Genomic DNA, 25436 nt, shown 5'->3' on the forward strand with positions numbered 1-25436 from the left:
GCTCTGAAAACTCTGGCATGGAGCAGGTACCCCATAAGTGCTGGTAGGAATCAGCAGAGGAAGAAAGGAGTAAAGTGGGGAGGGTTGGGGTGGGGTGGGGACAAGACCAACCCCCACCCAGAGTGTTTCCTTGCCACCCTCATCTGTTCCCCATCCCAAACTCACACATTGTGTCCCCCAGAAACCCGGAAACCCCATCTCCCACAGTTGTCTTTTTTTTTTTTGCTTTTGCTTTTTGGGTCACACCTGGCAATGCTCAGGGTTTACTCCCGGCTCTGCACTCAGGAATTACTCCTGGTGGTGCTCTGGGGACCATATGGCATGCTGGGAATCAAACCCAGGTCAGCCGTATGCAAGGCATACACCCTACCCACTGTGCTATCGCTCCAGCCCCAACCATCTCCCACAGTTGTGCCAAACAGCCTCTCCTGATTGCGCGTCAGTCCCAAGATTGTTGTTCTGACCTCAAAGAAAGCTGCAATCTGCCGCTCCCCGACTTGGCTGGCCGGGAGGGGCCTGAGGGGTGGCGGGAGCTTCCTCTGCCCAGTCCTGCGGAGCCCAGCGCCAGAGCCCCCCACGGCCCGGCTGCAGGCCTTCCTGCTGATGCAGCAGCTGCCTGCCCGGGTCGGAAAGGCAACCTCGAGACAAAGGCTGTTTCTCTGTGGCCTCTGTCTCCAGCCATCCTGTGGTTTGGGCCGGGAGAGGCGGGAGAAAGCAGCAGGCCCGCTCGGGGATTTCTGGTTTCCTTTCGAGATTTACATCATCTTGTGCAAGAGCCCGTGGTTCGGGCTGCCAAGTAGGGCAGCGGGCTCCGCTCGGCCTTCTGAGTGGGGGTGACTTCATGCTAGGGGTGCAGCAGTGAGGCAGATAAGCTCAGTGGGCATCTGGCCCTTCAGGGTGATTTCTAAGCCCCTCTTCAGATTGCGCCTCCCGAACCAGCCCCCCAGGCGGCCCCTGCTGGCCCCTGCTGTGCCCTGTGGAACTGTCAGTGTGGCGAAGGCTTCACTGAGCACTGTGGAGAAGGCGCACTGGCTGGACTCTGCTGCTCAAACCAGCTGTGACCTCAAGCAGCTTCTCTCCCTGCGAGCCGGGCCTTGTTCCACACACCTTCACGGCTCGTCTGGCCCAGTTCCTGTCATTGTCATCATTCTTGTTGCTCTTACCCCACCCTGATCCTCGACAGTCTTAAAACAGCAAACACTGCGAACCCCAGTTCTGCCGGGGAAGGAGCACAGCAGGAAAGCTCATTACTGAGCTGGGGTGGGAGCGGGGACACTTGATCCTCGGAGGCCTGGGAAGCCTGGGTAGGCGGGTGGCCCGGAGAATGGGGCTGTGCCTTCCCGTGGTCTGGAGAGCAGGGCTGGGAGGAGGCGGGCGCAGGCCCACTTTTGCCCCTCACCCAATCATCTGCAGAGCGTTTCTCTGCCCACGGCCTACAGTCCTGCATAGCCCACAGCTAGGATGGGGAGGAGCAGGGCCTGGGCTCCAGCTCGCTGCTCGCCCAGAAAGGAAGAAAGGGTGGGGTGGGTGATGCACCCACCCCCAGTTCTTAGAAGTGTCCACATCTTGGGCTCAAGTGATAGTACAGTACTTGCCTTGTGCATGGCTGAACCCGGGTTTGATCCCTGACATCCCATATAGTCCCCTGAGTACCACCAGGAGTGATCAATCCCTGAGTGACCCCTGAACATCGTTGGATGTGACCAAAAACTTAAAAAATAATAATGTGTCCACATCATGCTGTTAGAGGACAGACGGCTTACAATGGGAGAAATGGCCTCCAGTCCTAAAACCGGAAATTTCAAAGAGAAAGTCCCCAAATGGAGAAAACAGCACTTCCTGCTCCACATTTGGGAGCCATTAGCCAGAGGAACTGCTGGTGACTCTCTGCTCTCCCTTACTCCCCCGAGCACTGACGCGGCTCCCCAAGGCTCCAGGGGGCCCTGGCCAGGGCGAGGTTGGCCCTTTCTTTCCCCAAGAGCCAGGCCCAGGTCAGCCTCCTGTGCACACACACCGCAGTGAGGAGTGTGGGGTCTGGCGTCACTGCATCCTCAGATAAGCCTCTCCTAAGCTGTAAGTCTTGGGCAGTGTCACTGCCTATGTCACTACAACACTGGCTTTGTGTCTGGTGGAGGACAGGGCATGCCGGAAGTTTGCTGCTGCCCAGTGAAGCAGGGCTGGGCCGTGGGGGAGAGGGCTGGTCTGCAGGCCTTTGCTGTGAAGTCAGCGTGCATGTGCAGTGAGCTGTATGTGTCTCTTAGCCTTGATCTGAGCCCTGCCTTCGTTGTCTTCTCCCCTGCAGTCAGCGCCAATGTACCAGTACCTGGACAGGAAACTGTTCAAAGAAGCCTACCAGATTGCTTGCTTAGGGGTGACGGACACCGACTGGCGCGAGTTGGCCATGGAGGCTTTAGAAGGGTTAGAGTTTGAAACAGCCAAGAAGGTGAGCAGTGCGTCTGCCTGAGCACGTCTGGTGCCCAGAGGTCCCTTGGGGAGCGGGAGGGGAGGTAGACGGGAGTCCAGGTGATGTGTCCAGAGTGTGGGAGGGACTCTGGAATTGGACTGCCCTGAGTTAGATCTCAGCACAGCCCCCTCTAACGGAGCTGGAGCTGGGCTTGTCTCAGCCTTTCCCAGTTTGCTCAGTTGTCAAACCAAGAGGCATCCTCATGGAGTGGCAGCCCACAGACCTGGAGAGTCTGAGGCAGGAATAGCACCTGGAAGAGTCTAGCTCACCCTCCTACTCCCTTTCTTACATCGGGCACCTTGTTTAAAGCCTGGCACCGGGCTGGCATTAGTGAATGGAATTCTCGCCCCGCACTGCTGCTCTGCGCTCTGCAGAGTGTGAGCATGAGGTGCACAGCTCTCTGAACCAGCAGTAGGACTCTGGCCCACAGACCCTCCTGGCAGAATTTCTGGAGTCGTTTCGTAGCTTGGCCTATCAAAACCTCAGAAGTCGCTGGATATGTCACGTTAGAAAATACCAGCTATGTCTCTGCGTTGGGTTCCCTCTAGACCAGAGCGCCCAGACTTATCTGACCTTTGGCCTCCCACATGGGACAGTGCACACTCCCTCCTAACACTGGACAGTGCTATCACACACTGCAATGCCTGCGTGAAGGCATCCAGGTTGTCAGAAGAGCCAGGGCTGGACAGACACTGGCCAAACGTCCAGTCACTATCCTATCAGGATGATTTCTATTCTATTTATGGGTCTGCTGCATGTCAGAGAAGTAGTTTTGGAGGAGCGTTAAGAATTCTGAAAAGAAGGGCTAGGGTGATAAGTGGGTAAGGCTTTTATTTGCCTTGCATGTGGCCAACCCAGCTGCACTCCCCAGCAACGCATATGGTTCCCCAAGCTTCCTGAGAACAAAGCCAGAGAGCCAGGGGTAGTCCCTGAGCACCACCAGGGGTGGGCCCTAACAAGTAAGCAGACAAAAAACTCAAACACAAATTCTGAGAAGGGGGGGTCAGAGCTATAGTACAGCAGGGGGCCTTATATGGTGCCGAACCAGTTTGATCCCTGGCATCCCCATGTGTTCTCCCAAGCCCGGCCAGGAGTGGCAGAGCCAGGGGTAAGCCCTGCGAAGTGCCAGGCGTGGCCTAGAGGACAAAAACAAAACAGCGACAAAAAAGAATTCTGAGAAGAAATCTCCCTTCTTCTGTCCTACCCAGAAATTCCAGGGCGGGAGAATAACAAAGGTTTTCTAGAATAGATGTTGTTTGCTCTTAGCTTTTAGCTGGAATGAGAGGGAAATTTCCCTTGCAGACCGCGTGGTCCTTGCTCAGTGCTGTAGAAGCGCTCGGAGTTCAGCATAGAAACTAAAGACCCTCCCTTTGCTGAGCACCCCGTTGCCCAACCCATACCCTCTAAACACACCTTGGGAGTAGAAGCGTTTGTGTTCAAGACAGAATATTTTGCCCCGAGGTTAGAACTTGTTCGTTTTATCGTTTTATCGAGGTGCCACATCCTCCTGTCCTTTCATGTTCTGCTTTGCCAAGTCACTCAGGCAGGCATGGAGGTGAGGGTGGGTCCCCACCATAGACCCCCGCACCCACTAGGTGGCAGAGGAGAGCCACTGAGCTCCTCGCCCGCACACACTTCTTCCTGCCGGGTTACTCAGGGCCTTGTGACTGACCGCGCCAGCCTGGCTGCCCCGATGCAGAGTGCACCCCGCTGGAGGAAGTGGGGAGCAGAAGCCTCCCACCATGACTCCTGGCAGAGCTGATCCAGAAAGGGCTGGAGATGGTACCCCGTTTCTGTAGAGGAAAACTGGGGAGCCTCGGGGCAAGGAAGGACATTCAGAGACCGGCAGGGTTGTCTCAGAGCTCCACCCCAGATGGGGAAGGTGCCCTGGATCCTCTGCCATGGGCCGTGAGCAGGCTTCCGGCTCCCAGCTTCAGGATGCCCAGCTCTTGGCGGGTGGCTTGCAAGAGCACGGCACCACTGGAGCACGGGCCCTTGAGTCCTCTTCCCTTGCCCGTGAACACCTGTCTGTCCCACAGGGACGCCCTCTCAGTCACCCATTTCTCAGGCTTCTGCTCCATGATGCGGGGCCAAGCTGGACTCAGACTTGTGTGTTTTTTTAGCCCTGTGAGATTCAGTGTCCTAGTTAATCTCCCCACCCTCTCCCCCACTCTTTTCAAAGGGGGTGAGGGACCAAGACATGATCCTCTCTGGTTCCAAAGCCTGGCTCCCTGGAATGAAGATGGAATCACACCGGCGCAGGCTCTGAGATGGTCTGCGAGGCTGGAGGCCGGAGGATTTGCTCATTTCCCCAAATCCTTTTAGGAAGGAGGAAGGCCAAAGTGGTTCTACATTTCCCCTTCTAAGGCACCCCAGGGCCTGCCGGTGCCTGTGTCCAGCAGGGCAAGTGTGAAGAGGCCCCGCTGGCTGGGGGGGCGGGGGCTAACAACAGAGCCACGGGAGGACCCGCCCGGCAAGGTGGCATGGCCACTGCTGAACCCTCTGCACAGCCCCAAAGGAGCCAGAAGCTTTGTTCCATCATTGGCCAGCAGAGGCCCGTCAAGAAACTTCTAGCAGCAAATGGGTTAAAGTCTTGGCTTTATTATGAGCCCAAGACAAGAGATGCACTTTAAGGATTTGCGTAAGAGTTTGCCTTCCAGGGACTGGGAGTGATTCATTCCCTACCCCCTTCCTTCCAGAAACCATCTTTAGTCCTTCTCCGCTCTCCCCTCCTCCTCTCCCCGCGTGCCTGTTTATGCACTGTCGGTAAGCAGAGTGCACTCCTCGCTCTCCACACCGAGGTGAAGCGCAGGCTCTTAGCACCCCTTCGCACCCCATTCCCGAGGGGCAGCCGCGGGGTGTCGGCCTGGCCCTTCTCCCCGGCCGCACCAGCAGCCTGCAGTGGCATGGTTTGGTTTCACCTAATCCCAGAGTGATGGATGCGGCCCGGACCGTTTTGCAGGTCTTTGTAGGGACTAATCCCAGGGATAAAGCCGAGCCTCGCTGGGTGGTAGAAGCCTCCCAAACACGCGGCGATTAATCAGTGCTTGCTTCTTTCCTTGCCTCCCGGCTCAGTTCTAAAGCTTGACTTCCCACCCCCAGCCAATCACCGGCTTTTGAAGCCCCAAAGGCAGGTGATTTGACTCTTTTCTTCCTTCCTCCTAGGCCTTCACCAGGGTACAAGACCTGCGGTACTTAGAGCTCATCAGCAGCATTGAGGTACAGACGCTTCTGCCTTCTGGAGCAGCTCACCGCTGCCGCTGTCAGTGCTGGGGTGGGGCAGCGGCTGCTCCCCTCTGGGGCTCTTGGCCCCTGCTGTGGGCGGGAGGGGACTGGCTTTCAGGGTGGCTGGAAGGATGGCCGCTCTCGTCCCCAGAACTGAGGCCCTCAGGGTGCCAGGGTAGGAGGCCTTTCCCCACACGCCTGGCGACTCGTTCCCCAGAGCCCCAGCGCTGGAGGGAGGTGTGGCAGCAGGGTCCCGGCGTGGGGCAAACCCTGCTCAGCGGCCAGAACTGGGGGCTCCAGGCGGTCAGGCCTCTGTGCCCAGACGGGTTGGGGGAAGGAACGCACTCTTCTCGGCTCCTCGGTGCCTGTCGCAAAAGGCGAACGTGTTTGTTCTTCGGAACAGATTTATTGTGAGGCATTGGGAATGTGAGATACATTTGAGTCCCCATATGGAAGCGGTGAGAAATCAGCAAACGGCGTGGGCCAAGTCCCGTGCGAGCCCAGTGGGCCAGCCGGCGTGAGCCTGCGGGGGCACCCGGGCTGCCGTTCCGCGAGATGGTGGGCCCGGCCTCACCACCTACCAAGGCGGGGCCTGTTCTCACCGCTGGTGTGCATGAAGCAGAGAGGCTGGCGGGCCTGCGCTCCTCAGACAAGCCCCAGGTTGGGATTGAGCCAGTTTGCTGTTCCCCAAGCTCAGGGTCTCTAAGGCCAAGTTGCCTCTGGTACCCCAACCCCCGCCCATAGTCTGTGTCTCCCGGGGCTTACTTAGCTGCCTGGGAAAGGACTTGGTGGGCTCCATCTGACCGTCACGCCCGTGCCGCCTACCCATGGGACATCCTTTGGGAACCCGCTGCTCCGTACCTGTGGGTCTGAACCAGAATTGGAAGGGAACAGCATCATTCCCTGCACATCTCCCTGCGTTCCCAGCGCTGGCCCCTTCCAGCATGCTGGGTGATGGGGCCGAGTGAATGAAAGAGCCCAGCGCCTCCCCAGGGCCAGTTAGTTGCCTTCTTCCGGGAGCCACGGTCCTTCCCAGGCTCCTCTCAGGAGGCGGCTTGGATGCATGCTCACAGCGGAGGCCAGGGGGCTGCGTGGACAGGAGGTGTCTGTGCACGGGTGTTTGTTGCCCATGTGAGATGCAGGGCCCACAACAGACCAGGCCTCAGTGAAATCCATCTTGTTTGTTGGGTTTTGTTGTTATTGTTGTTTCATTTTTTGGTTTTTATTTTTTTTTGCTTTCTTTTGTCTTTGTTTTTGGGCCACACCTAGTGGTGCTCCAGGCTTACTCCTGGTGGGGCTCGGGAGACCAAATGTGATGTCGGGGATCGAACCCTGGTGGGGGGTATATAAGGCAAGTGAGTCGCCTTACCCGCCATACTAGCTGTCCCCGGCCTCCTCGATTTCTTTTTTCTTTTTTCATATCACTGCCAGATTTTAATTCACTTCATACTATTAGGAGTTGACGGATTACCCTAAACTATGTGCTTTTTTTTTTTGGAGGTTTTAAAATTATTTCTGTCAGTGAAGAAGCATGTTGCCTCCAGCTGTTGAAACTTTCACCAGCTTGTCTAGGAGTTTGATTCAATGTCTCGGCTCCCTCCACTGTGATACACTTGCTGGAACACAAGCCAAAGGAAAGTGCTGGGGAGGGACGGGGTGCTGCTGCGTGTTTACAAATACTCACGCTGCTGACTCGGAATGTTCCCCAACACGGGAAGGAGTGGGCCGGCGGCTTTGCTCCGTCCTCAGCTGTGCGCCATGTGCGTGCGGGTGCGTGTCTGTGCCCACAGGTGGGGACTCGGGATGTGCCAGGGGGGCCACGGGCACCAGGCGTCAGGCAGACGGAGTCCAGACGCCCCTCTGTCTCACCGCCACTCATCCCCAGGGAATCCTGGCATCCCTGGGGTGACCCGTGTTGGTTTTCCTGCTGGGCCGGCCTGCGTGGGCAGTGTAGGTCTAACCTCAACAAGAGGTCAGCCTGTAGCGCCACTCACCTAGACTTACCATCCCGTTGCATGGTCTCCTTCTTGGGCAGAGGCCCTAGACTTTTCTCCTGGTCTGCTGTCATCGTGGTGGAGTTACACTTCCACCCGAGAGGCCTGGGGCACCCAGGGCCACCACGTCCTCACTGTGTGGTGGCTGCCTTGGAAGAAAGCAGCCCTGAGGAATTTCCACTAAGTAAACAGAAGCTCCATTCTCTTTTGATCTGCACTTGTCTGGAAAAAATATCTGCCTTTATTATCCAGCATTCCCATCAGAAACCTAGGTGAGAGACACAACAGCCCAGGAGCCAAAAGTGGTTCCAGAAGGCAGGCCCGGGGGCTTCACTTGAAATAGCAACGTCCAGCCTTTGTGAGGGCTGCTTCCTGCCATGGCTGCAGAGGCCATTTCCTGTGCTTCTAATTTTTCCAGGAGAGGAAGAAGCGGGGAGAGACCAACAATGACCTGTTTCTGGCAGATGTGTTTTCCTACCAGGGGAAGTTCCACGAGGCCGCCAAACTGTACAAGAAGAGCGGGCACGAAAGCCTCGCGCTGGACATGTACTCTGACCTGCGCATGTTTGAGTACGCCAAGGTAACCTACCTCGTGCTGGGCCTTGGGCTGCCCACACGGCAGTGGCCTACAAACGGGTCACGGGGGAACCCTCAGTGGCCATGGCGAGGCCGAACTAAAAGTTACCTTTCTAGGCTGCCGTCAGAGCAGGACGGTTTAGACCTTTGTCAGCAACGGAGTTCAGGGGACTGAGTGTGAAGCAGATTCTCCCTTCCTGACAGGTCCAGGCTGCCCCCACCAGTTCTCTGAAGCCTCTGGTCAGTGTCCTCTGCCCTTCTCAGATCGGACCATGGAGTCACTCTGGCTAAAGTGCCCCGAAGCACCTGCCTTCCAAGTGGTCCTGCCCCTCCAGAGGAGCACAGGGGCTCTGCAGTGGTCTGGAGGGGATGACGGAGAAGGGATTTCTGGAGGAGCCCCTGAGGTTTGTTCCTCACTGGAGCTCGCGGGAGCTTCCAGAGAGGGCTCCAAGTGGCCATGTGAGAGCGAGTCCGCCGGGATGGTGGGGACGCTCACGGTGCCCATCATGCCAGGGAAGGCTCCATGGTGCGCGGGGCAGCTGGGCTTCCTCCTCAGACTGCCATGGTTAAACCACCTTTCCTGGTAGCATCAGAAGAGGCTTCAGAATGCTATTAAATGAGTCATCACCACAACCAATTAGTGGCTATTAATGGTAATTATCTAGCTCACAAGTTCAAGATGGAAAACCTTCCCCAGTTTTTTCTGCTTCTCTGTTCCCGTAGATGACTGCACTCTTCTGTCTGCCACCGTTTGGTCGGATGCTGGCGGCTGAAGGTTATGTCAGGGCAGCTGGGATGTGACCTGGGTGTTTCTGCCGTCAGTACCCACACAGCACCTGGGACCTTACCTCTTTGTTTCCTTAGCCTCTTCCTTCATCCCATTCCGCAGACTTGGGTGCCATGCATCTCTCTCTCTCTCTCTCTCACTCTCTCTCTCTCTCTCTCTCTCTCACACACACACACACACACACAGACGCGCGTGCACACACACACACACGATTCTGTACTCCTTCATATTGGGGCTGTATAAAATCAGTGTGTCTCTGGGGATAACAGTTCAGCTGAAGACAAAAACGTTCAACTGAAGTCTGAAACCCTTAGAGACAGAATCCAGGCTGGAGTCAGCTTTCCGCCTTTGCTTTTCCAGTCCAAAAGCCCCTTCAGGAGCCCCAGCAACCTCCCAACCACTCACTCAGCCAAGGCCGTGCCCGGGCAGGGGTGGGAGGTGGGAGAGGAGCTTGGGAAAGACACTGCTTTGTCCAACTGCCATTTTCCTGTCAGAGAGGAACAGCCCCGCGGTGCTTGGTTCTGAGCGTGGCACAGGTCATGTGGGAGGGAGACAGCCATGAAACCACGGGGGAGTCCCTGAGCGGCTGCCGGCCCGACGGCTCCCGGCGGCCCCACCCCGCCCCTGCCCCCAAGTCTCCCCTCACAGCTGAGGTGGCTCCCCGCGCCCAGCCCCCGCGCACGGGCCCGCTCTCCCACCCAGAAACACTCCATCTGGTCTTTCTCTCTCGGAAGGTAAATATTCTGGGGGTTGTTTTTGGTTTTAGTTTTCAGTCACAATTCCAAGTAGGTTGGTTTCGTTTCAACCCCCCCAATAGTCTGAACTTGAGGAAGTGTGTACATACACATTATGCGGGGGGAGGGTCCACAGTGCTTATTAACATGGCATGTTTTTGTTTACTTGAAAATTGCTTCCCAGGATTCAATCTGGTTTTCGGAAAATTTTTAAATTACATTCCCACGTACAAATAAATTGTACGTTTTCCGGATAAGTGACATGTTTATATGGTGATAAAGGGAATTATAATGCTCTTAACTCCTATGTAGCATGTCCTTATCAAAATCACCACGCATGAGAACACTGCCTCGTCTCATTCATCACCCTGTTGGGCCTCTTTCCGTCCAGCCTAGGGGGGGGTTTCTGCCATGGCCCCCAGATAACATGTCAGTCAGCTTCCCAGAACCGGAGAGCCTTTGGAACCCGGTCTGTGAAGCTTTGGAAAAACCGTTTAGCCACCCAGCGTCAGTTCAGTCAGGGCTCCGGGAGCTGGGCTGGTGGCACTGAGGCTCCCTCAAGCCCGGGTGCGGCTCCCCGTGTCCTCTGCCCCCTCACTGTAGTCCCCGACTCCTTGCACTTGAAAGGACAGTTCTGCTCTCTCAGGTGCCTTTTCTCCAGGAGCCCACCTCGTTTGTCCAGCCAGACGGACAGAACTTCTGACTCTGGGTCCACGGAAGAGAGCTACCAAAAACGAAGAGGCATCTAGAAGGGCCCACGCCGGGCACCTACCGAGCCAGGGGCTGCCTGCCCGCCCCCGCCCCCGCCCCCGTGAGCGCGGGGAGACCGCAGGCCTGTGAGGGGCCTGGCCTGGGCTGGATCCGCCGCCTCGAGCGGCCAGAGGCCCTTGCCGCCCCTTAAACTGCTGGTTGTCTCAGGCCATCTAAGATATTATTTTAGGGGCTACCCAATTATCCTGGAATCAAAGGGGAAAGAAAGAGAGCACTAATTGTTCCAGTGGGTTTTTAGCATGCGTCGCCTCTACATTCCTGACAAATGAGAGCTGATCTGGGGAGGGAGTGCTTTTTTAATCCGAGCCGGGGTTGACACTCCACACTTTGCTCTCATTATTCCTGAGACTCACCTAATGGCGGAGCCGGGCTCTCAGCGCGCTCAATTTCCCTTTCTGAAAAGCCCCACCTTTAAAAGTGTCAGCACCAGCGCGGCCTCAGCTGAGGCACACTCCCACGTTTGTATTTTGGGGAACGGATCCCGAAGTGAGGTGATTTTCTGGGGCCGTCTCTCCTGCCTTCCCCAGGCAGCTCGGGAAGCTGGCACAGCCCCTGAAGGGTCTCTGGCGGTGGAACGCACGCAGGCCTGGCCCCCGACCACAGGCAGAAGGTCCCTCTAGGCCCTGTGGCCCCGCCGTCCCCACCCGCAGACGCCGCTCAGAGAAATGATTGACCAGATCACTGGTGGCTCTTTCTCTCCAGGCAAACCCCAATGGCAGAGCACAGCAACACCTATCCTGACTAGACTGGGAAGACGGATGTGAACACACTTCCCACATGCGCTGCTGGAAGAGGGGAGGGCGCAGAGGGCTCCTCTCGAACTTTCTAAAGCGGTTTATCCATTTACTTTTCGGGAACCATGTGCTCAATCTCACTCAGGCACGTGCTGTCATTCATATTATCTGAAAAAAAGAGTAGGTCTGAATATTTGAGCTGCCCCAGAGGAAGAGATACACACTGGAGGAGAGAGGAGAGAGGGAGAGAGGCGAGAGACCCAACCCTCCCCCCTCCCCATAGTTTGCGCAGTTTTCAGAGTCCGGAAAGTATTTCACTAAAAAAATGCGCACTCGTGGGCCAGGCCGGAAAAGCTCAGGCGAAGTCCTTGACACTGGCCTGGGGCAGACTGCGCGCCCTCCTGCCTGCTGCAGGCCCCAGCCTGGCCTGCATCCTGCTCCGTGCAGCCCACACGCCCTTCCCTGTGCCGCCTGACGTCATGCTGCGGCAGGAAGTTCTCACCCGAGGGCTTTTGTTTGTTGTGCTTCCTCAGGATTTCCTTGGATCTGGAGACCCCAAAGAAACAAAGATGCTAATCACCAAGCAGGCGGACTGGGCTCGAAATATCAACGAGCCCAAAGCTGCTGTGGAGATGTACATGTCCGCGGGGGAGCACACCAAGGCCATCGAGATCAGCGGCGACCACGGCTGGGTGGACATGTAGGTGCCCAGCCCTGCCCCAAGAAGGGTTGGGCAGCGTGTCACCGTGCCAGCCTGTCTCAGTCCCTCAGGAGAGTGACTGGGTCTGGGGGCCCACGAATTGAACAAGTCAACTGCCGAGTCTTGGGGCGGGGGTGGAGGGGTGCCACCAGGCATCAGAGCGGCGTTGGCTGAGCTCGCACTGTGGGCCTGGCACCACAGCCCTCTGTGGGCACTGGGTTTTCCTCCCCACACCGTTTCTCCAAAGGAGGGCACCAACCAAGGGACCCCACGAGGCCCAACAGCTGTCAGTCCAGGAGCTGAGCTCCAACGGTCGGGGACTTCAGCAACACTCCAAGTACCCTGGGAGGAAGTGATGCCAGGAACATGATGGGCATCTCAGGGAAGGAGACAGGAAGCCTCAGAGAAACCAGGTGTCTTCCAGGAGGCATTGCAGGAAGGAGAGGCCGGGCAGGACAGAGCCGTGGGACAGCAGGAGAACGCTTGCTTTGCATGAGGCTGGCCGGGGTTAAATCCCCGGCACCCCAGAGTCTCCCAAGCCTCAGCTGGAGTGATCCTAGAGTGCAGAGGCAGGAGTAAGTCCTGCGCACAGCCCCCAAAGAGAATAATTGAAAAGAAAGAGGAGGAGGAAGGAGCAAGGATGCAGGCCAGAGGGATGGGTGGGTCTGGCCGGGCTCAGAGGGGGAGACCTGTCGGCCACGGAGGCTGACGCAAGCCCTGGGAGCCAGATGAGGAGAGGGCTGGAGGCTGGGCAGCCAGCAGGGATGGACCCAGAGAAAATGGGCTTCACACATGCGTGTGTGTGCACGTGCACACTCTGTGAAAATGTCTGCTTCTGTGTGTGCGTTTGCATATGTCTGCTTCTGTGTCTGCATGTGCGTACACATATGTATCTGCATGTACACTTTGTGTGTGTCTCTTCCTGTGCATGCATGTGCGGGTGATGCAAGCACATGTTTATGTGTATGGGGGTGCTCTGTACATGAGTACACATGTGTATACATGTGTGCTTTGTGAATGTGTGTGCGCTACATATGTGTACACATGTATGTGTGGACTTGTGTGTGTATGCCTATACACATGTGTGCACATGTTGTCACAGGTAAGGGGAGGGACTCCTAAAGTTGACTCAGTCTGGGTCCTGATGGCTGTAGTTGTTCTGGAAGTGAACCGGTGCCCCCGTGGTGGGCAGTGGCGGCGCAGACAGGGCCTAGGAAGGAGAGGAGCCCCGCTAGTGGTTGGCATGTGCTGGGACTTAGATTCTAGCTTCTCTTGTTCAGAAATGGTGGTTTTCTGGGGGAACTTGAGGCACAGACCTTGCCTCCAAAATGATCCTTTTTTATGGCCAGGGTGATTCAGGGCAGACCCAGGCACACTGAGGCTCCACTCCCTGTGGCATTTTCCTGCTGATTTGATTTGCTGACAATAGCTACTTGGTGACCCCGGGGTGTGGGGGTTCCCGAGCGGTGCAGGTTCAGCCCCCTGCAGATCTGACTGGAGCTGGTGCCTCTCCTCCAGAAACGCTGGCTTGGGGCGGGGGTACGCCAGGGCTGCTGCACCACCTTTCCCTAAAAACATGTCCTTTTCTCTGCCGAGGGAGCAGTGTTATTTTTAGAGGCCATTATTATTCAGAGTGTAGATTGACAGGTCCCTGAGCTTGCCGGAGAGACGGCAGCTGCCTCCCTGTTCTTTCTCACTAGGAGCAAGGATAGCAGCCTTTCGGGGAGACCTGGGCTGCTCCGCACCCCAGCCTCCCCACAGGGGAGCACCCTGTGTCCCCCGTGGGGAGGGCAGCGCTCCTCGCTGGCCCTTCTCCAGAGCCCAGAGCAGGCCCACACTCACCTCTCACCTCGATGGCCTGCCACGAGCTTGGACAGTTCCCAGCAGGCTGGCCCAGAGTTTTAGTCAAGTGGCAACAGTCCCCTCCCGCAGGGCGAGGAGGTGTAGTGAGAACATGAGCTGGGGACAGGAGGTGACGGGCAGACATGCGTTTCTCTTTCCACGGCCTGCTGGTGGTCCAGTAACTGCTGAGGAGGCCTGTGAGGTGGGGGACAGGGCCTGTGGCCGGCATCGTCACCGGGGTCTCTCAGCCCTCTCGCCCCAGGAGGCCTCGGGACATGGACGGCAAAAGTCCCCCATACCCGCCTGCCCTCAGCTCCTTTCCTGGGGGCGTCCTCCCACTCGCTCCTCTCCTCACTGCCCTCTCCTCTCCAGGTTGATCGACATCGCCCGGAAGCTGGACAAGGCGGAGCGGGAGCCGTTGCTGCTGTGCGCGCAGTACTTCAGGAAGCTGGAGAACCCCGGCTACGCGGCCGAGACCTACCTGAAGATCGGCGACCTGAAGTCCCTCATCCGGCTGCACGTGGACACGCAGCGCTGGGATGAGGTGAGGGGGGCCGGCTCTTCGCTCGCCCGTCCATTCATTCATTCGTCCGCCGACGCCCAGCTCCAGGCCTGCCCGGGTCTGAGCTGCCTCTGAGCGGCACCACAGCGACACCTCTGACGTGAGACATGCCTGTGTGATGGCCATGCGGCACTGGGGCAGGAACTGCCCTCTGTCCTTCCCGGGGGCGTGCTGCCTACTCCCTACTGGGCCCCTCCTGGGGCAAAGGGAGAGAACCGCCTGGCCACAGGAGAGGTGGCGGGGGGCCGGAAGCAGTTGAGAACCAACTGTCCAGCCCGCAGGAGAGGTGGGGGCCCAGAGCAGGTGAGAACTAACCATCTAGGCCCACAGAGAGGTTGCAGGGCGAGGGAGGGTGGGCAGAAGGAGATGAGAACCAACCATCCAGGCCCTCAGGAAAGGGCAGGGGGCAGGGGGCGGAAGCCGGTGAGAACCAACCCCAACCGTCCAGTCCCGCAGGAGAGGTAGAGCCCAGAACAGGTGAGAACCAACCATCCAGGCCTGCAGGAGAGGTGGCAGGGCCGGAAGCAGCCTTTTCTGGCTTGGCTCCTTCCGGCCCACGACGCCTTTTCCCTCACCGAGTCTTCTCTGCGCCCGTGGTTCTCACTTCACTAGAGCTGCCAGTTAGGCTGCCTGATCGCGCCTTCGCAGGCCTCCTCTGGGCAAGCGCTGCCCGGCTCTCCTGCCCTCCGAGTCGCTCCAGCTGGTGAGGTGCCAGGTCGCTGCTGAGGGATGCTGGCTTCTCCACCTGGGATGGCAGGAGGTCTTCTCCAGCAGCCGCAATCAGAGCATCTTTGAACCACTCGGTCTTGGCGGGGTGTCAGACCAGCTTGTTCGCTGTTGCCATGTCCTGTCCCTGGTGACTCATTTCCGGTTCTGGGCTCAATGAAAGTAGCCACGGGTCCCCTGCAGCAGCGAGTGAGGGCACCATCCTCTCTGAGAGCTAATAAGCAGTGACGAGGATCGTGTCAATTCTGCTTCCTTAGGTGTTGCCTGCAATTAAAAGAAATCTGTTTGCAGCGCTCCAGGAGCCCACGCAAACCCTCAAAATAAAATGTTTCCGATTCTGTGCCGCTTCTGTGGTCCAGAAACAGACTGTGTTGTTATTGAATCCAGGAGCTTGCATATTGCTGCTAATTGCCTTTTGTTTTCAAAGAGCTGATTTGTTTTTGCGCTTCTGGGGGGTTGGGTGGGGGGGCATGCTCCCCCTCTGTGCTCTCAGGCTGGCAAAATCTGACACCCCTAATGGACTCAGCCCAGCCGGTGCTTCCTTGGGGACGCCGTGGGCAGAACCCTCTGCTCCTTCCTGCAGGCCTTCGCCCTGGGCGAGAAGCATCCCGAGTATAAGGACGACATCTACGTGCCCTACGCACAGTGGCTCGCTGAGAATGATCGTTTTGAAGAGGCTCAGAAAGGTAGGCTGCCATGCCTGGCCGTGGAAGCAAGGCCAGGAGGAGTCTCTGCCCAGAGAGGCTGCCCAGCCCCTGCCCCGACACCCCTGCAGACCACTGCATCTGGGGCTGGGATATATTTGATGGGGGCACCCCCAGATTCCACACAGACTGGCCTGGGGCTTCTGCAGGCGATCTGGGCAGACCCACCCCTTCAATGCCAAGCCCTCGGATGCCTCAGCCCATGGATTCGTGGTCAGCCCTGCAGCTTGACTGCTCCCAGGCTGGCCCGGGTCCGAGGGGAGGAAGCAGGTGAGAGGAGAGAGGGACTGGCCAGCGGTTCCTCAAGGAGACGGCCAGAGGGAGGACTCCCTGATGAGTCCCTCACGCTCTCAACACCCCCTTCCTCTATGCAGGCTCCTCTGTGTCTTGTTGACAAAAGGGGGTAGTGTACACAGGCACAGAACCATGCCTGGAGCCGGCGTGGAGGAGTGGAACGTGCTCCCTGGCAGTGCCTGCCCGCTCTATGCCAGAGGCTAGCTGGGCGCTTTACCTTGTGCCTCGCCAGCGCCCAGCAGAGGCTCCTGCTTCTGCCCGTGAGGCCTGGCCGCCTCACAGGGTGTCTTCTCACCGCTCTCAGCTGTGTGCGAGCTCCCTGGTGTGTAGGGACCGGCCCCACTTGTGAACGCTGTGTTCAGTCCCCCCGTTGGAGCTCCTCAGCTGAAAGCCCCCACAGAGGGTGGCACTCCCCCCCCCCCCCCCCCCCCCCCGCCGCCTCGGCAGCTCCAGAGCACCCAGTGGCTGAAGTATGTGCATGTTTGGGCAAAACACATCAACCTGCCCATCTGTCTGCGTCTGCCCTTCCAAGAATCCATCGCCATAGTAACTTGGGGCTCAGACAGGAGATGAGCGATGAGAATAGACAAAGGCCAGAGCTTTCTTCCCAAAAGTGGAGGATTTGGGTCATCTGAGTGCCCATATGCGGGCACGTGTCATAACCAGACGTGACTTCCCGAAGCCCTGCCCCACCCCACCCCCAGGACCTGGCACACAGGAGGTGCTCGGGCATCTTCGTTTAGAGGATGGAGATGCAGTGTTTGTAAGATGTTGGTTCAGGGGTTTTGCAGATGTTGGCTGCTAGAAGGGAGCCCTATTTTTCCAAGATTCTCACCTAAAAGTGCATTGAAGGTGAGTGGAGGGCCTAAACGGGACTCAGGTTGGTGACCTGGGGTGGCCACTTTACTGCCTGCGTGCTGAGCCTGTCATGATGGTCCCTTGAGGCCGTCACAACCAAGGTCCTTTGTGAAGTGCCAGGCCTGATGGCAGAGTCAGGTCCTGTCGGTGCCATCTTGCGACCCACAGCACTTTGCCCTGGAGGGGGCATAGTGGAGCCTTACCTACAGAGGCCGGAATCCCTCCGTCTCCCGCCCTGCACATTGGCCCTGGTGTTTCCCTCCCAAACTTGGTTGCCTTTTGTTGGACAGAAAAGCAGTGTGATGTCTGTGTGCTCCCCCAGGGCTGCAGCCTTGGTATTTAGACCCTTCCGCCTCCAGGGCTCCACATGCCGCTTCCCTCGCAGCCCCTGCCAAGCCCCGCGAATCCCTGCCCTCAGCATGGCCTGTGCTTTGTGCCCTGCAGCCTTCCACAAGGCCGGGCGGCAGCAGGAGGCCGTCCGGGTGCTGGAGCAGCTCACGCACAATGCCGTGGTGGAAAGCAGATTCAATGACGCCGCCTATTATTACTGGAAGCTGTCCATGCAGTGCCTCAATATAGCTCAAGGTAAGCAAACAGCCGCCAGGCCGCTGCTCTCCCCGGCCCCGCTCTGGCACCAAGATAAACATCGGAAAGGCTGGACGCTTTAATCAAAGCCCTGGGCTCGTGGATGGGGTGTATTGTCCGGAACCCTGCCTTGCTGACGCTTAATCTGCCGTGTCATCTTTCCAGCTTGCCCATAGGCTGGAGGAGGTGAGGAGGGCCTTCCCCGGGCTGCAGTTGGGAGACCCTGCCCTGGCCGCTAAGTCAGTGCGTCCCTCCCTGTTACCTGGGGCCCCACCGCGGGACCCTTTATAATTAAATGAGAGATGAGAAAAGGGTCACTTCACAGTAACACACTCCAGATTCTCACCCGGCCCAGGCAGGGAGATGGTTTAATGTTGCTTTCCTCTGCGCTTTGCTGTGATGCACTGAGGGCGTTCTGGAAGCCGAGGGCCCAGGGCCAGCCTGCCCTCTTGGGGGAACACTGGCATTGGAGGCCACTAACCATGTCAGAGCTCATCCCTGTGGTGTCGTGGCCTCAGGAAGGCCAGTGTGCGGTGGGCATCTCTGTCCCTGCTGGGGCTCCTGACCTGGACGGGGCAGGACCCAGGGGGAAGGAGGCAGGAGGTGAGCAGGCCCAGCTGACCCCTGCACACCCTTTCCCACGCGCTCTGGGACATCTGGGGGCCGGCGGCCTCTTTCTTTCTGCCACAGCGCTGCTCCCTCAGGGAAGGGGAGTGCCTGGCCTGGGGCAGCCCAACCCAGTGTCCTGAGGTAGTGCCAGGCCTTGGGCTCCGCCGGCCTCTCCGCAGAGCGCCTCTTCCTCATGGCACCTTTTGCCCTCCGAGGCTCGGGTCAGTACTGGGGGCACCCAGAAGCTGGCCGCGCTGCCATTGCTTGGCCCTTCCTCCGAGACACCATCTGACTCCTCCGCCCTGCCCCCCGCCGCAGATCCTGTCCAGGAGGCCAGCATGCTCAGCAAGTTCCACCACTACCAGCACCTGGCCGAGCTCTATCACGGCTACCACGCCATCCACCGCTACTTGGTAAGGCGACTGGGCCGGCCCTTCCCTGTTTCTCTGGGGCCTGCTCATTTGGGCCTCAGTGCTGTGGGGTCACTCCCCTGGGTGATTGGGGGCCGTGTGGTACCGAGCATCAAACACAGGGCTCCAGCATGTAAAGTGTGTGCTCAGCCTGCTGGGCTCTTCCGGCCCCAAATCCTGCTTTTGGGATGGGGGTGGGGGGGCGGGTATGGTATGAGTGTATACGTGTGCGCGTGTGTGTGTGTGTGTATGTGTGTGTGTTGTATAAGTGCTTGTGTGTGTTTATTTCTGTCTGTATGTCTGTGTGTACACACAGCCTCACAAGTTCTAGCCAAACTCACTCCTGCTGACTCAGCCGTGTCCTTGGCCCCCAGCTACTTGCTGAGTCTTGGTGAGTTTTGGCTCCCCTTGATTTTGTTTTGGGTCACATTTGGTGATGCTCAGGGGCTACTCCTGACTCTGCACTCAGGAATCGCTCCTGGCAGTGCTCATGGGCTCAGTATGGGATGACGGGGATTGAACCTCGGTCTGCTGCATGAGGCAAGCTCTCTCCCCACTATCCTGTCGCTCTGGCCCCTGCAATAGGCCTTTGTAGCTGCTCACCTCAGGTTGGATGACTTGGGCTCTGGCTTGGCCCAAGGGTTGCAGGCCTGAAGTGACCTGGGCAGACGTCCTATAGGGGCTGTGCTCAGAGGGTGAATGGGGCACCCGTCGGGAACCAGAGGCGAGGTCACTTCCTGCCCTGTGCATGCCTGTAGCTGACCTGCCCTCTCAGTTTCCTCCCAAGTCCCGGGACCCGGCCTCCTCCCGCGGCCCAGCGCTCCTTCCCGGCCGTTCCTGGCTGCTTCTGGCCAGCCCCCTTTCCATCTACCCATCGGCAGCGGGGAGCAGGTGCCAGGCTGCTGCCAGCTGCCTCTCGGTGTCCTCAGTGACTGCACAGACGTTGAGCGTTCCCTGAGGTAGGGTGCTTGTCCCAGGCTGACGAGCAGGAGAAGAGCGGTGGCAGCCGCACTGCGAGCCTGTCGTCCCTCCCAGCAGCTGCAGAGGCGCAACTGGGACAGCTCGGCTGCCAGGCCCGACGCCGCACTGGCCTCTGCCTAACATGGAGGCTGAGCACAGGGTCTCCCACTGAAATGGGGAGCCCTGACTATGACAGGTCCCCACCCACGCCCCGAGGCCTCTGCCCTTCCCCTCGTTCCTGTGGCACCTTCCTGCTGCCTGGGAATCGGGTCAGAGCCCGCAGACTGCACTCTGCACCTGGCCTAGGCCTCCAGGCGCTCATCCCAGAAGGAGCCTGGCCATGCCCTGCACCGCCCCCTGGGACCAGCACTTCTCTCCTCTGGATGGCTCTTGGTCCCGCCAGCAGGAGCTGGGCCCATCCTCCACCCAGCAGACACCTACTGTTTGACAGGCCCATGCTGAGGTCTCAGAGCACCCACCCAAACCTTGTTGCTGCCCATGGGCGCTCTCTGGTCAGCTCTCCGGTGGTACAGTGCCCTCAAGGGAAACAGTGCACTAGGAGGGCTTCCTGGAGGAAGAGGAGAGGGTGCAGAGCTGAATGGGTAAAGCAGGTGGGCAGGCAGTCCTAATGGGTCAAGCAGGCACATAGGTGAGCCTAAGGGGGTCTGAGGGTTTGGCACCAGGGTGATCTGAGCAGCTCTCGGGGAGCACCAGAGGGGGAGCATCCGCCCCTCCTGAAACGGGGCTCCCTCCCAGAGCAGCGGGGACCCGCATTCCCCATCTCACGCCATAGAGCCAGAGGTGGGGTGGGGGGTCTCCGGCTCAGGGGTTTCCGGCCAGCAGGGGCATCAGTCTTAAGACCAGCAGGGGCATCAGTCTCAGGAGCACAGGGCAGCATGAGTGAGGCCCACCAAGGCAGAGCGCTGGGCCCGAGATGAGGGTGGACTCCCTGGCCACAGCAAGGCCAGGGCTAGGGAAGGCAATGACAGGCAGGTGGCAGGCTGCCCCCCCTGCCCTCCTTCAGCAGGGCGCTGTACCCTGCCCTGTGCCCGGATCCTTCCCTCAGGAGCTGAGGGTCTGTTTGCTCAGCTGGAGGCCGAGCGCCGTGACCTCGGGGCTGTGCCAGGCGCTGGGCACCGTGAGCTGATGACAGCTCTGCACCGGGGTCGCTCTGGGCGTGGCTCAGGCCACTGTGGAGAACCAGAGGCCCCTGGCCTCCCTGGAAATGCGGTCACCCGCGCTGTCCTGCTCTTCGGGATTCTCCGGGGGTCGCTCAGCTCCGAACCCTCCCCCCCCCCCCCCCCGCACAGTGAGTGGTGGCGGCTGCAGCGACTCGCGCGGCCCCGCCCAGAACGCCATGCGCTTTCCTCACGCAGGAGGAGCCGTTCAGCTTCCATCTTCCTGAAACGCTTTTCAACATCTCCAGGTTCCTGCTGCACAGCCTGACCAAGGACACCCCCTTGGGCATCTCTAAAGTGTATCCTTCCCTCGCCCCGCCCCAGTCCCACTCTTGTCTAATGGCCTGAGCGTTTCTTTCCAGAGGCTTCCTGGCAGAACCTCCCTCAGGGAGGGCAAGAACTTGCCCTGTGCTGGGGAGAGGCCCTGCCAGGGGGCCGGTGCCAAGAGGAGATGAGTGCCTGGGCTCTCGGGCTGCGCCCAGCAGTGGACCTCTGGCCCTCGACGTGTCCCACCTCCCCGAATCCGCCGTGGGGACGGGGGCGCGGGGTGGGGTGGGGGAGAGTGGACTGGAGAGAGGCGAGTACCAGGACTCGGAACCCAGGACACTTGCGGCGGGGTCGGGAGCAGGTGGTTGGAGCCCAGGGACTCAACCAAATCAGAAGTGACAGAACTGCCGTTTGGTGGCAGGTGACTAGTGTCAGGCATGGCGCAGTGGGTAGAATGTTGCTAAGGCCAGGACCAGGGGCAGGCAAGGCTGCCTGGAGGAGGTGTCACCATCCTATAGAGGAGGTGGATGGGGAAGGCAGCAGATGGAGGTGCAGGAAGGACTGAGCTCTGGGAAGGCAGGAGCACCACAGGGTTGGCAAGGGAGGAGCTGGGGGAAGGAGCACTGCGGGCACAGTGAGGGAGGAGCTGAGGGCCTGGCCAGTGAGGCCCACGCAGGGCCCAGAGCCAGGGACTCAGAGCCTGTGCCAACCACTGGTGGGGTTCTGGGGTCTGGGGGGTGGGTCTGTCCCTCCCCACCATCCTTGCTGGAAGGAAGATCCCCTCCCAGGAGAGGAGCATGGGCTTCTTCCCAGGGTTCCAGACCCAGGGCTCCGTGCCAGGGCAACCCCCAGATCAAGACTCCAGGGCCCCAGCTGTCATCAGGTTCTGTCCAGACCAGTTTGCACAGCCCCCTGTCCCAGCCCTGGCTGTGTGCCACCCCTGTGACTCCCACCTCCTGGGACTGCAGGACGGGAGCTTCATGGGGTGGGGGGTCTGGGTCACCCCACTGTGACTGCCTGCGTAGGGTCCCATGGGGGCTGCAAGGCACGGGAAACCGAGAGGAACTGTGGGACTTGACCTTAGACGGTTCAGCTTAGCAAGGTGGGGGCAGTGCCCTGGCATTGGGGGCACACATGGGCGCAGCGGGAGGAGCTGGAGGAGACGGAGCTGGTGGGCAGCGCAGAGGGCCTGCACAACGTTAGAATATGAAAGGGGGCCGGGCTGTCTCCATCTCCGGGAACATCCACAGCTTGGATCCAGCAGAGGAGCAGCTCCCATCCCTGCCCCTGTCTCCGGCGGAGCTGCATCCAGCTCAGGGCTCGCTCTGCATACGGCCTCTGCCTTCCTTAACCCGGGGCCGGCAGGAAAACGCTCTACACCCTGGCCAAGCAGAGCAAGGCCCTGGGCGCCTACAAGCTGGCCCGACACACCTATGACAAGCTGCAGGGCCTGAAGGTCCCTGACAAGTTCCAGAAGTGCATCGAGCTGGGCAGCCTGACCATTCGCTCCAAGCCCTTCCATGACAGTGAGGTGGGTTCTCCTGGCGCCTCAGGGTGGACCGCGTCCCCCTCACAGGTCCAGGGGGCATTGGGAACTTGGCTGCCATGTCTGCACGGCTCCAGGCCTCCCCTCTGCTGCCTCCCCGCCCTCCCCACCCCATTCCAGCTCCCAGCTCCCAGCTCCCTTCATTTCATCTTTCAGCCTGCAGTGCTCAGCTGCAGCTAAGTCCCGGCTAGGATCCTGCTGGGGCCAGATCATGACTTGGGTCCCAGCGTTTTCAGCCCTGCTCCGGCCTAGTCTGCGTTCTCCAGCCCTCCGGACAGACAGACAGACTGGTGTCAGACCCCAGCCCCACCTGTCCCAAGCTCAGCTCAACTTTCCCGGACCTCCGGCTGCCTCTGTGCAGAGGCCGCGCGGGCGAGCCCGTCCAGAGCCGGGCAGTGGCCTCAATTCTCACCTTCCTGCAGGTGGCAGGGCCCGCCCCCTGCTCCTCAGCTGCCCCTTCCCCCTATGCTCACAGGCCGGGGCGGCGCTTGTGTCCACAGGAGCTGGTGCCCTTGTGCTACCGCTGCTCCACCAACAACCCCCTGCTCAACAACCTGGGCAACGTCTGCATCAACTGCCGCCAGCCCTTCGTCTTTTCCGCTTCCTCCTACGGTGAGTAACGGCTGCCCATGGCCGGGACCTCGCAGCCGAGACCCCGTCCTCAGCTGTGTCAGTGCACACGTACACGCGTGCACATCACTGGCAAGCACACGGGCCTCTGCCGGCGGGTGGGGGTGACGGGGCGGCTGTGCGTGTGCCCGCAGAGGTGCTGCACCTGGTGGAGTTCTACCTGGAGGACGGCATCACCGACGAGGAGGCCGTGGCCCTCATCAACCTGGAGGCACCGACGCAGAAGCACGAGACCAAGTGGCAGGAGGTGACGAGTAGCAGTATCCTGGGCTGTGGGACGGACCAGAAGGGCAGGGCGGCTGAGTGGGCAGTGCCTGAGGCGGGGAGGCAGCCCCTTGGCACTCACAGGGGTGGCACTGCCTGCAGGATGCAGCCTGTGGGGCGTGGGCAGGTGACTTACGTATGCAGAGGTGACAGAGACCTCCACTCAGGCTACACAACCGAGCCTTGGATGGAACTCCACACACCCGGCAGATGGTCCCGGCCACAGATGGTCCCTTCCTTCCAGGCCACAGATGGTCCCTTCCCTCTCCTTCCCCTTTGGGTGCTTCGTGCAGAGGCAGCCGCTTGCCCAGGGCAGGGCCGGCCCTGCCTCTCTCCCGTCAGCCTTAGCAAAGCCCAGTGCTGCACACTGGTTCCCACGCCCGGTCCCTCACTTATCATCTGGGCTGTCAGCACAGTGCCTGCAGGTCCCCATGGCTGGATGCCACCAGGTCAGGCCCAGACCACTCCTCCCTGGGCCACATTTTTTGGGAGAAAAGGACACGGTGGGAAGACCAGGCTGCTGAGCGGCCTGTGTGCGCCACGCGGGACAGGCACCCACAGTTGGCCCGCCTGGGTGGAGCGCTCCCCGGCTGAGCGGGGAGTTGCAGGAACTCTGCCCCTTTCCCATGGAATCTAACCCAGTGTGGCAGGAGCTGCCGCTGGCTCAGGGAACCTGTGTCTCCCAGCACCCGAGGAAGCTGGTCAGGGCACCCGTGAGCCTTTCAGTTTGGGCCACCCCAGCAGTGCTCAGCGCTTAGTCCTGGCTCTGAGCTCAGGGATCACTCCCGGTGGGACCTAGGGATGATGGAACCAGGTGGTTCCGGGCATCAGACCCCGAAGGCGCCCTCCCTGTGGAGGGGTGGACGCGCCGGTTCCCCTTTGCTGTAGGCCCCTTCCTTGACCAGACTCCTCAGATTCCCAGACTCTGAGGCTGGATGAGAGTGCGGACACCATGGGGGACAGTGACCCCTTCACAGCAAAGCTGAGTTTTGAGGTAAGGGACCCCCGAGCACTGGAAGCTGAGGAGCGGGGGCAGCCGGGAGCAGGGTGCGAGCTTCCTCCCATGTGCCCCTCCCTGTGGGGAGGCAGCGGCTCCCTGTCCCGGGGGCCATGGGGGACACAGCTGGGTTCTGTCCTAGCTCCCGGCTGGGGATGTCTCTGGTCACCCAGAGGCTGGGGGCCCCGTGGGGAGGGTCCCGGGCCCCTGCTGCCTGCCTACCCACCCTGCAGCAGGGGGGCTCGGAGTTCGTGCCTGTGGTGGTGAACCGCTCCGTGCTGCGCTCCATGAGCCGCCGGGACGTCCTCATCAAGCGCTGGCCTCGGCCCCTGCGTTGGCAATACTTCCGCTCGCTCCTGCCCGGCGCTGCCGTCACCATGTGCCCCTCCTGCTTCCAGGTACCCTGGGTGCTCCCCGCTTTCCACTGCTTTCCCGTCACCGGTTCCCTTGGGCAGACAGGGGGGAGCCCCAGAAACCAAGGTGGGGGCGGGGCCAGGGCTGCCCTTCCTCCCTCCCCTCGCCCGTGATGCCGCGGGCCCAGAGAGGATGCTGAGAGTGGCCATCCAGGAAAGGAGGGACCGGACTCCCATCCTGTCTGCGTCCAGGTCTGTTCTCACAGACCAGGTTATCAGCGCCCAGAGCTCAGCCCCGCCACTGTCCCGCAGATGTTCCACTCGGAGGACTATGAGCTGCTGGTTCTCCAGCACACGTGCTGCCCGTACTGCCGGCATCGCACGGACGACCCGGGCGAGTGAGCCCCACACACTGGGACAGCACCCACATTCCAGCCACCGCACATCCAGGACGGCGCCCGCACCCCAGTGCCACACCCTGGGCAGTGAGCACCCGCACCCCCGCGCTGCCCACACTCCAGGCCAGGAAGGAGACTCAGAGTCTGTGTCTTTCTGCCCAGATGAAGTTTGTATTTTAGGGAGGCGCGGGTGTTGCCACAGAATTCCTATTTCTGGCATTTCGTGCCTTGTAAATAGCACCAAGGGATGGAGAAGGGAATGTACATA

At 59.7% G+C, this 25436-nt stretch overlaps 1 protein-coding gene across 3 annotated transcripts in view; it reads left to right on the forward strand.

The window, feature by feature from the left end:
- The window catches only part of IFT122 (intraflagellar transport 122), a 72876-nt gene extending 47690 nt beyond the window's left edge, over positions 1 to 25186 (forward strand). For 2 of the 3 annotated variants that reach the window (XM_056128994.1, XM_056128991.1), the window contains 15 exons: positions 2303 to 2443; positions 5630 to 5683; positions 8102 to 8263; positions 11819 to 11985; positions 14200 to 14371; positions 15699 to 15801; positions 17416 to 17556; positions 18484 to 18578; positions 20912 to 21012; positions 22346 to 22511; positions 23027 to 23138; positions 23291 to 23416; positions 24335 to 24414; positions 24651 to 24815; positions 25083 to 25186. In XM_056128994.1, the coding sequence (XP_055984969.1) occupies positions 2303 to 2443; positions 5630 to 5683; positions 8102 to 8263; positions 11819 to 11985; positions 14200 to 14371; positions 15699 to 15801; positions 17416 to 17556; positions 18484 to 18578; positions 20912 to 21012; positions 22346 to 22511; positions 23027 to 23138; positions 23291 to 23416; positions 24335 to 24414; positions 24651 to 24815; positions 25083 to 25172 (1875 nt within the window). In that variant the 3' untranslated portion in view covers positions 25173 to 25186. The remainder of the gene's footprint in view (positions 1 to 2302; positions 2444 to 5629; positions 5684 to 8101; positions 8264 to 11818; positions 11986 to 14199; positions 14372 to 15698; positions 15802 to 17415; positions 17557 to 18483; positions 18579 to 20911; positions 21013 to 22345; positions 22512 to 23026; positions 23139 to 23290; positions 23417 to 24334; positions 24415 to 24650; positions 24816 to 25082) is intronic. The other variant, XM_056128992.1, reaches the window with a different exon arrangement.
- The last annotated feature ends 250 nt before the right edge of the window (positions 25187 to 25436 follow it).

The sequence above is a fragment of the Sorex fumeus genome, unplaced genomic scaffold (genome assembly GCF_029834395.1).
Source record: "Sorex fumeus unplaced genomic scaffold, SorFum_2.1 ptg000072l, whole genome shotgun sequence".
Taxonomy (NCBI): domain Eukaryota; kingdom Metazoa; phylum Chordata; class Mammalia; order Eulipotyphla; family Soricidae; genus Sorex; species Sorex fumeus.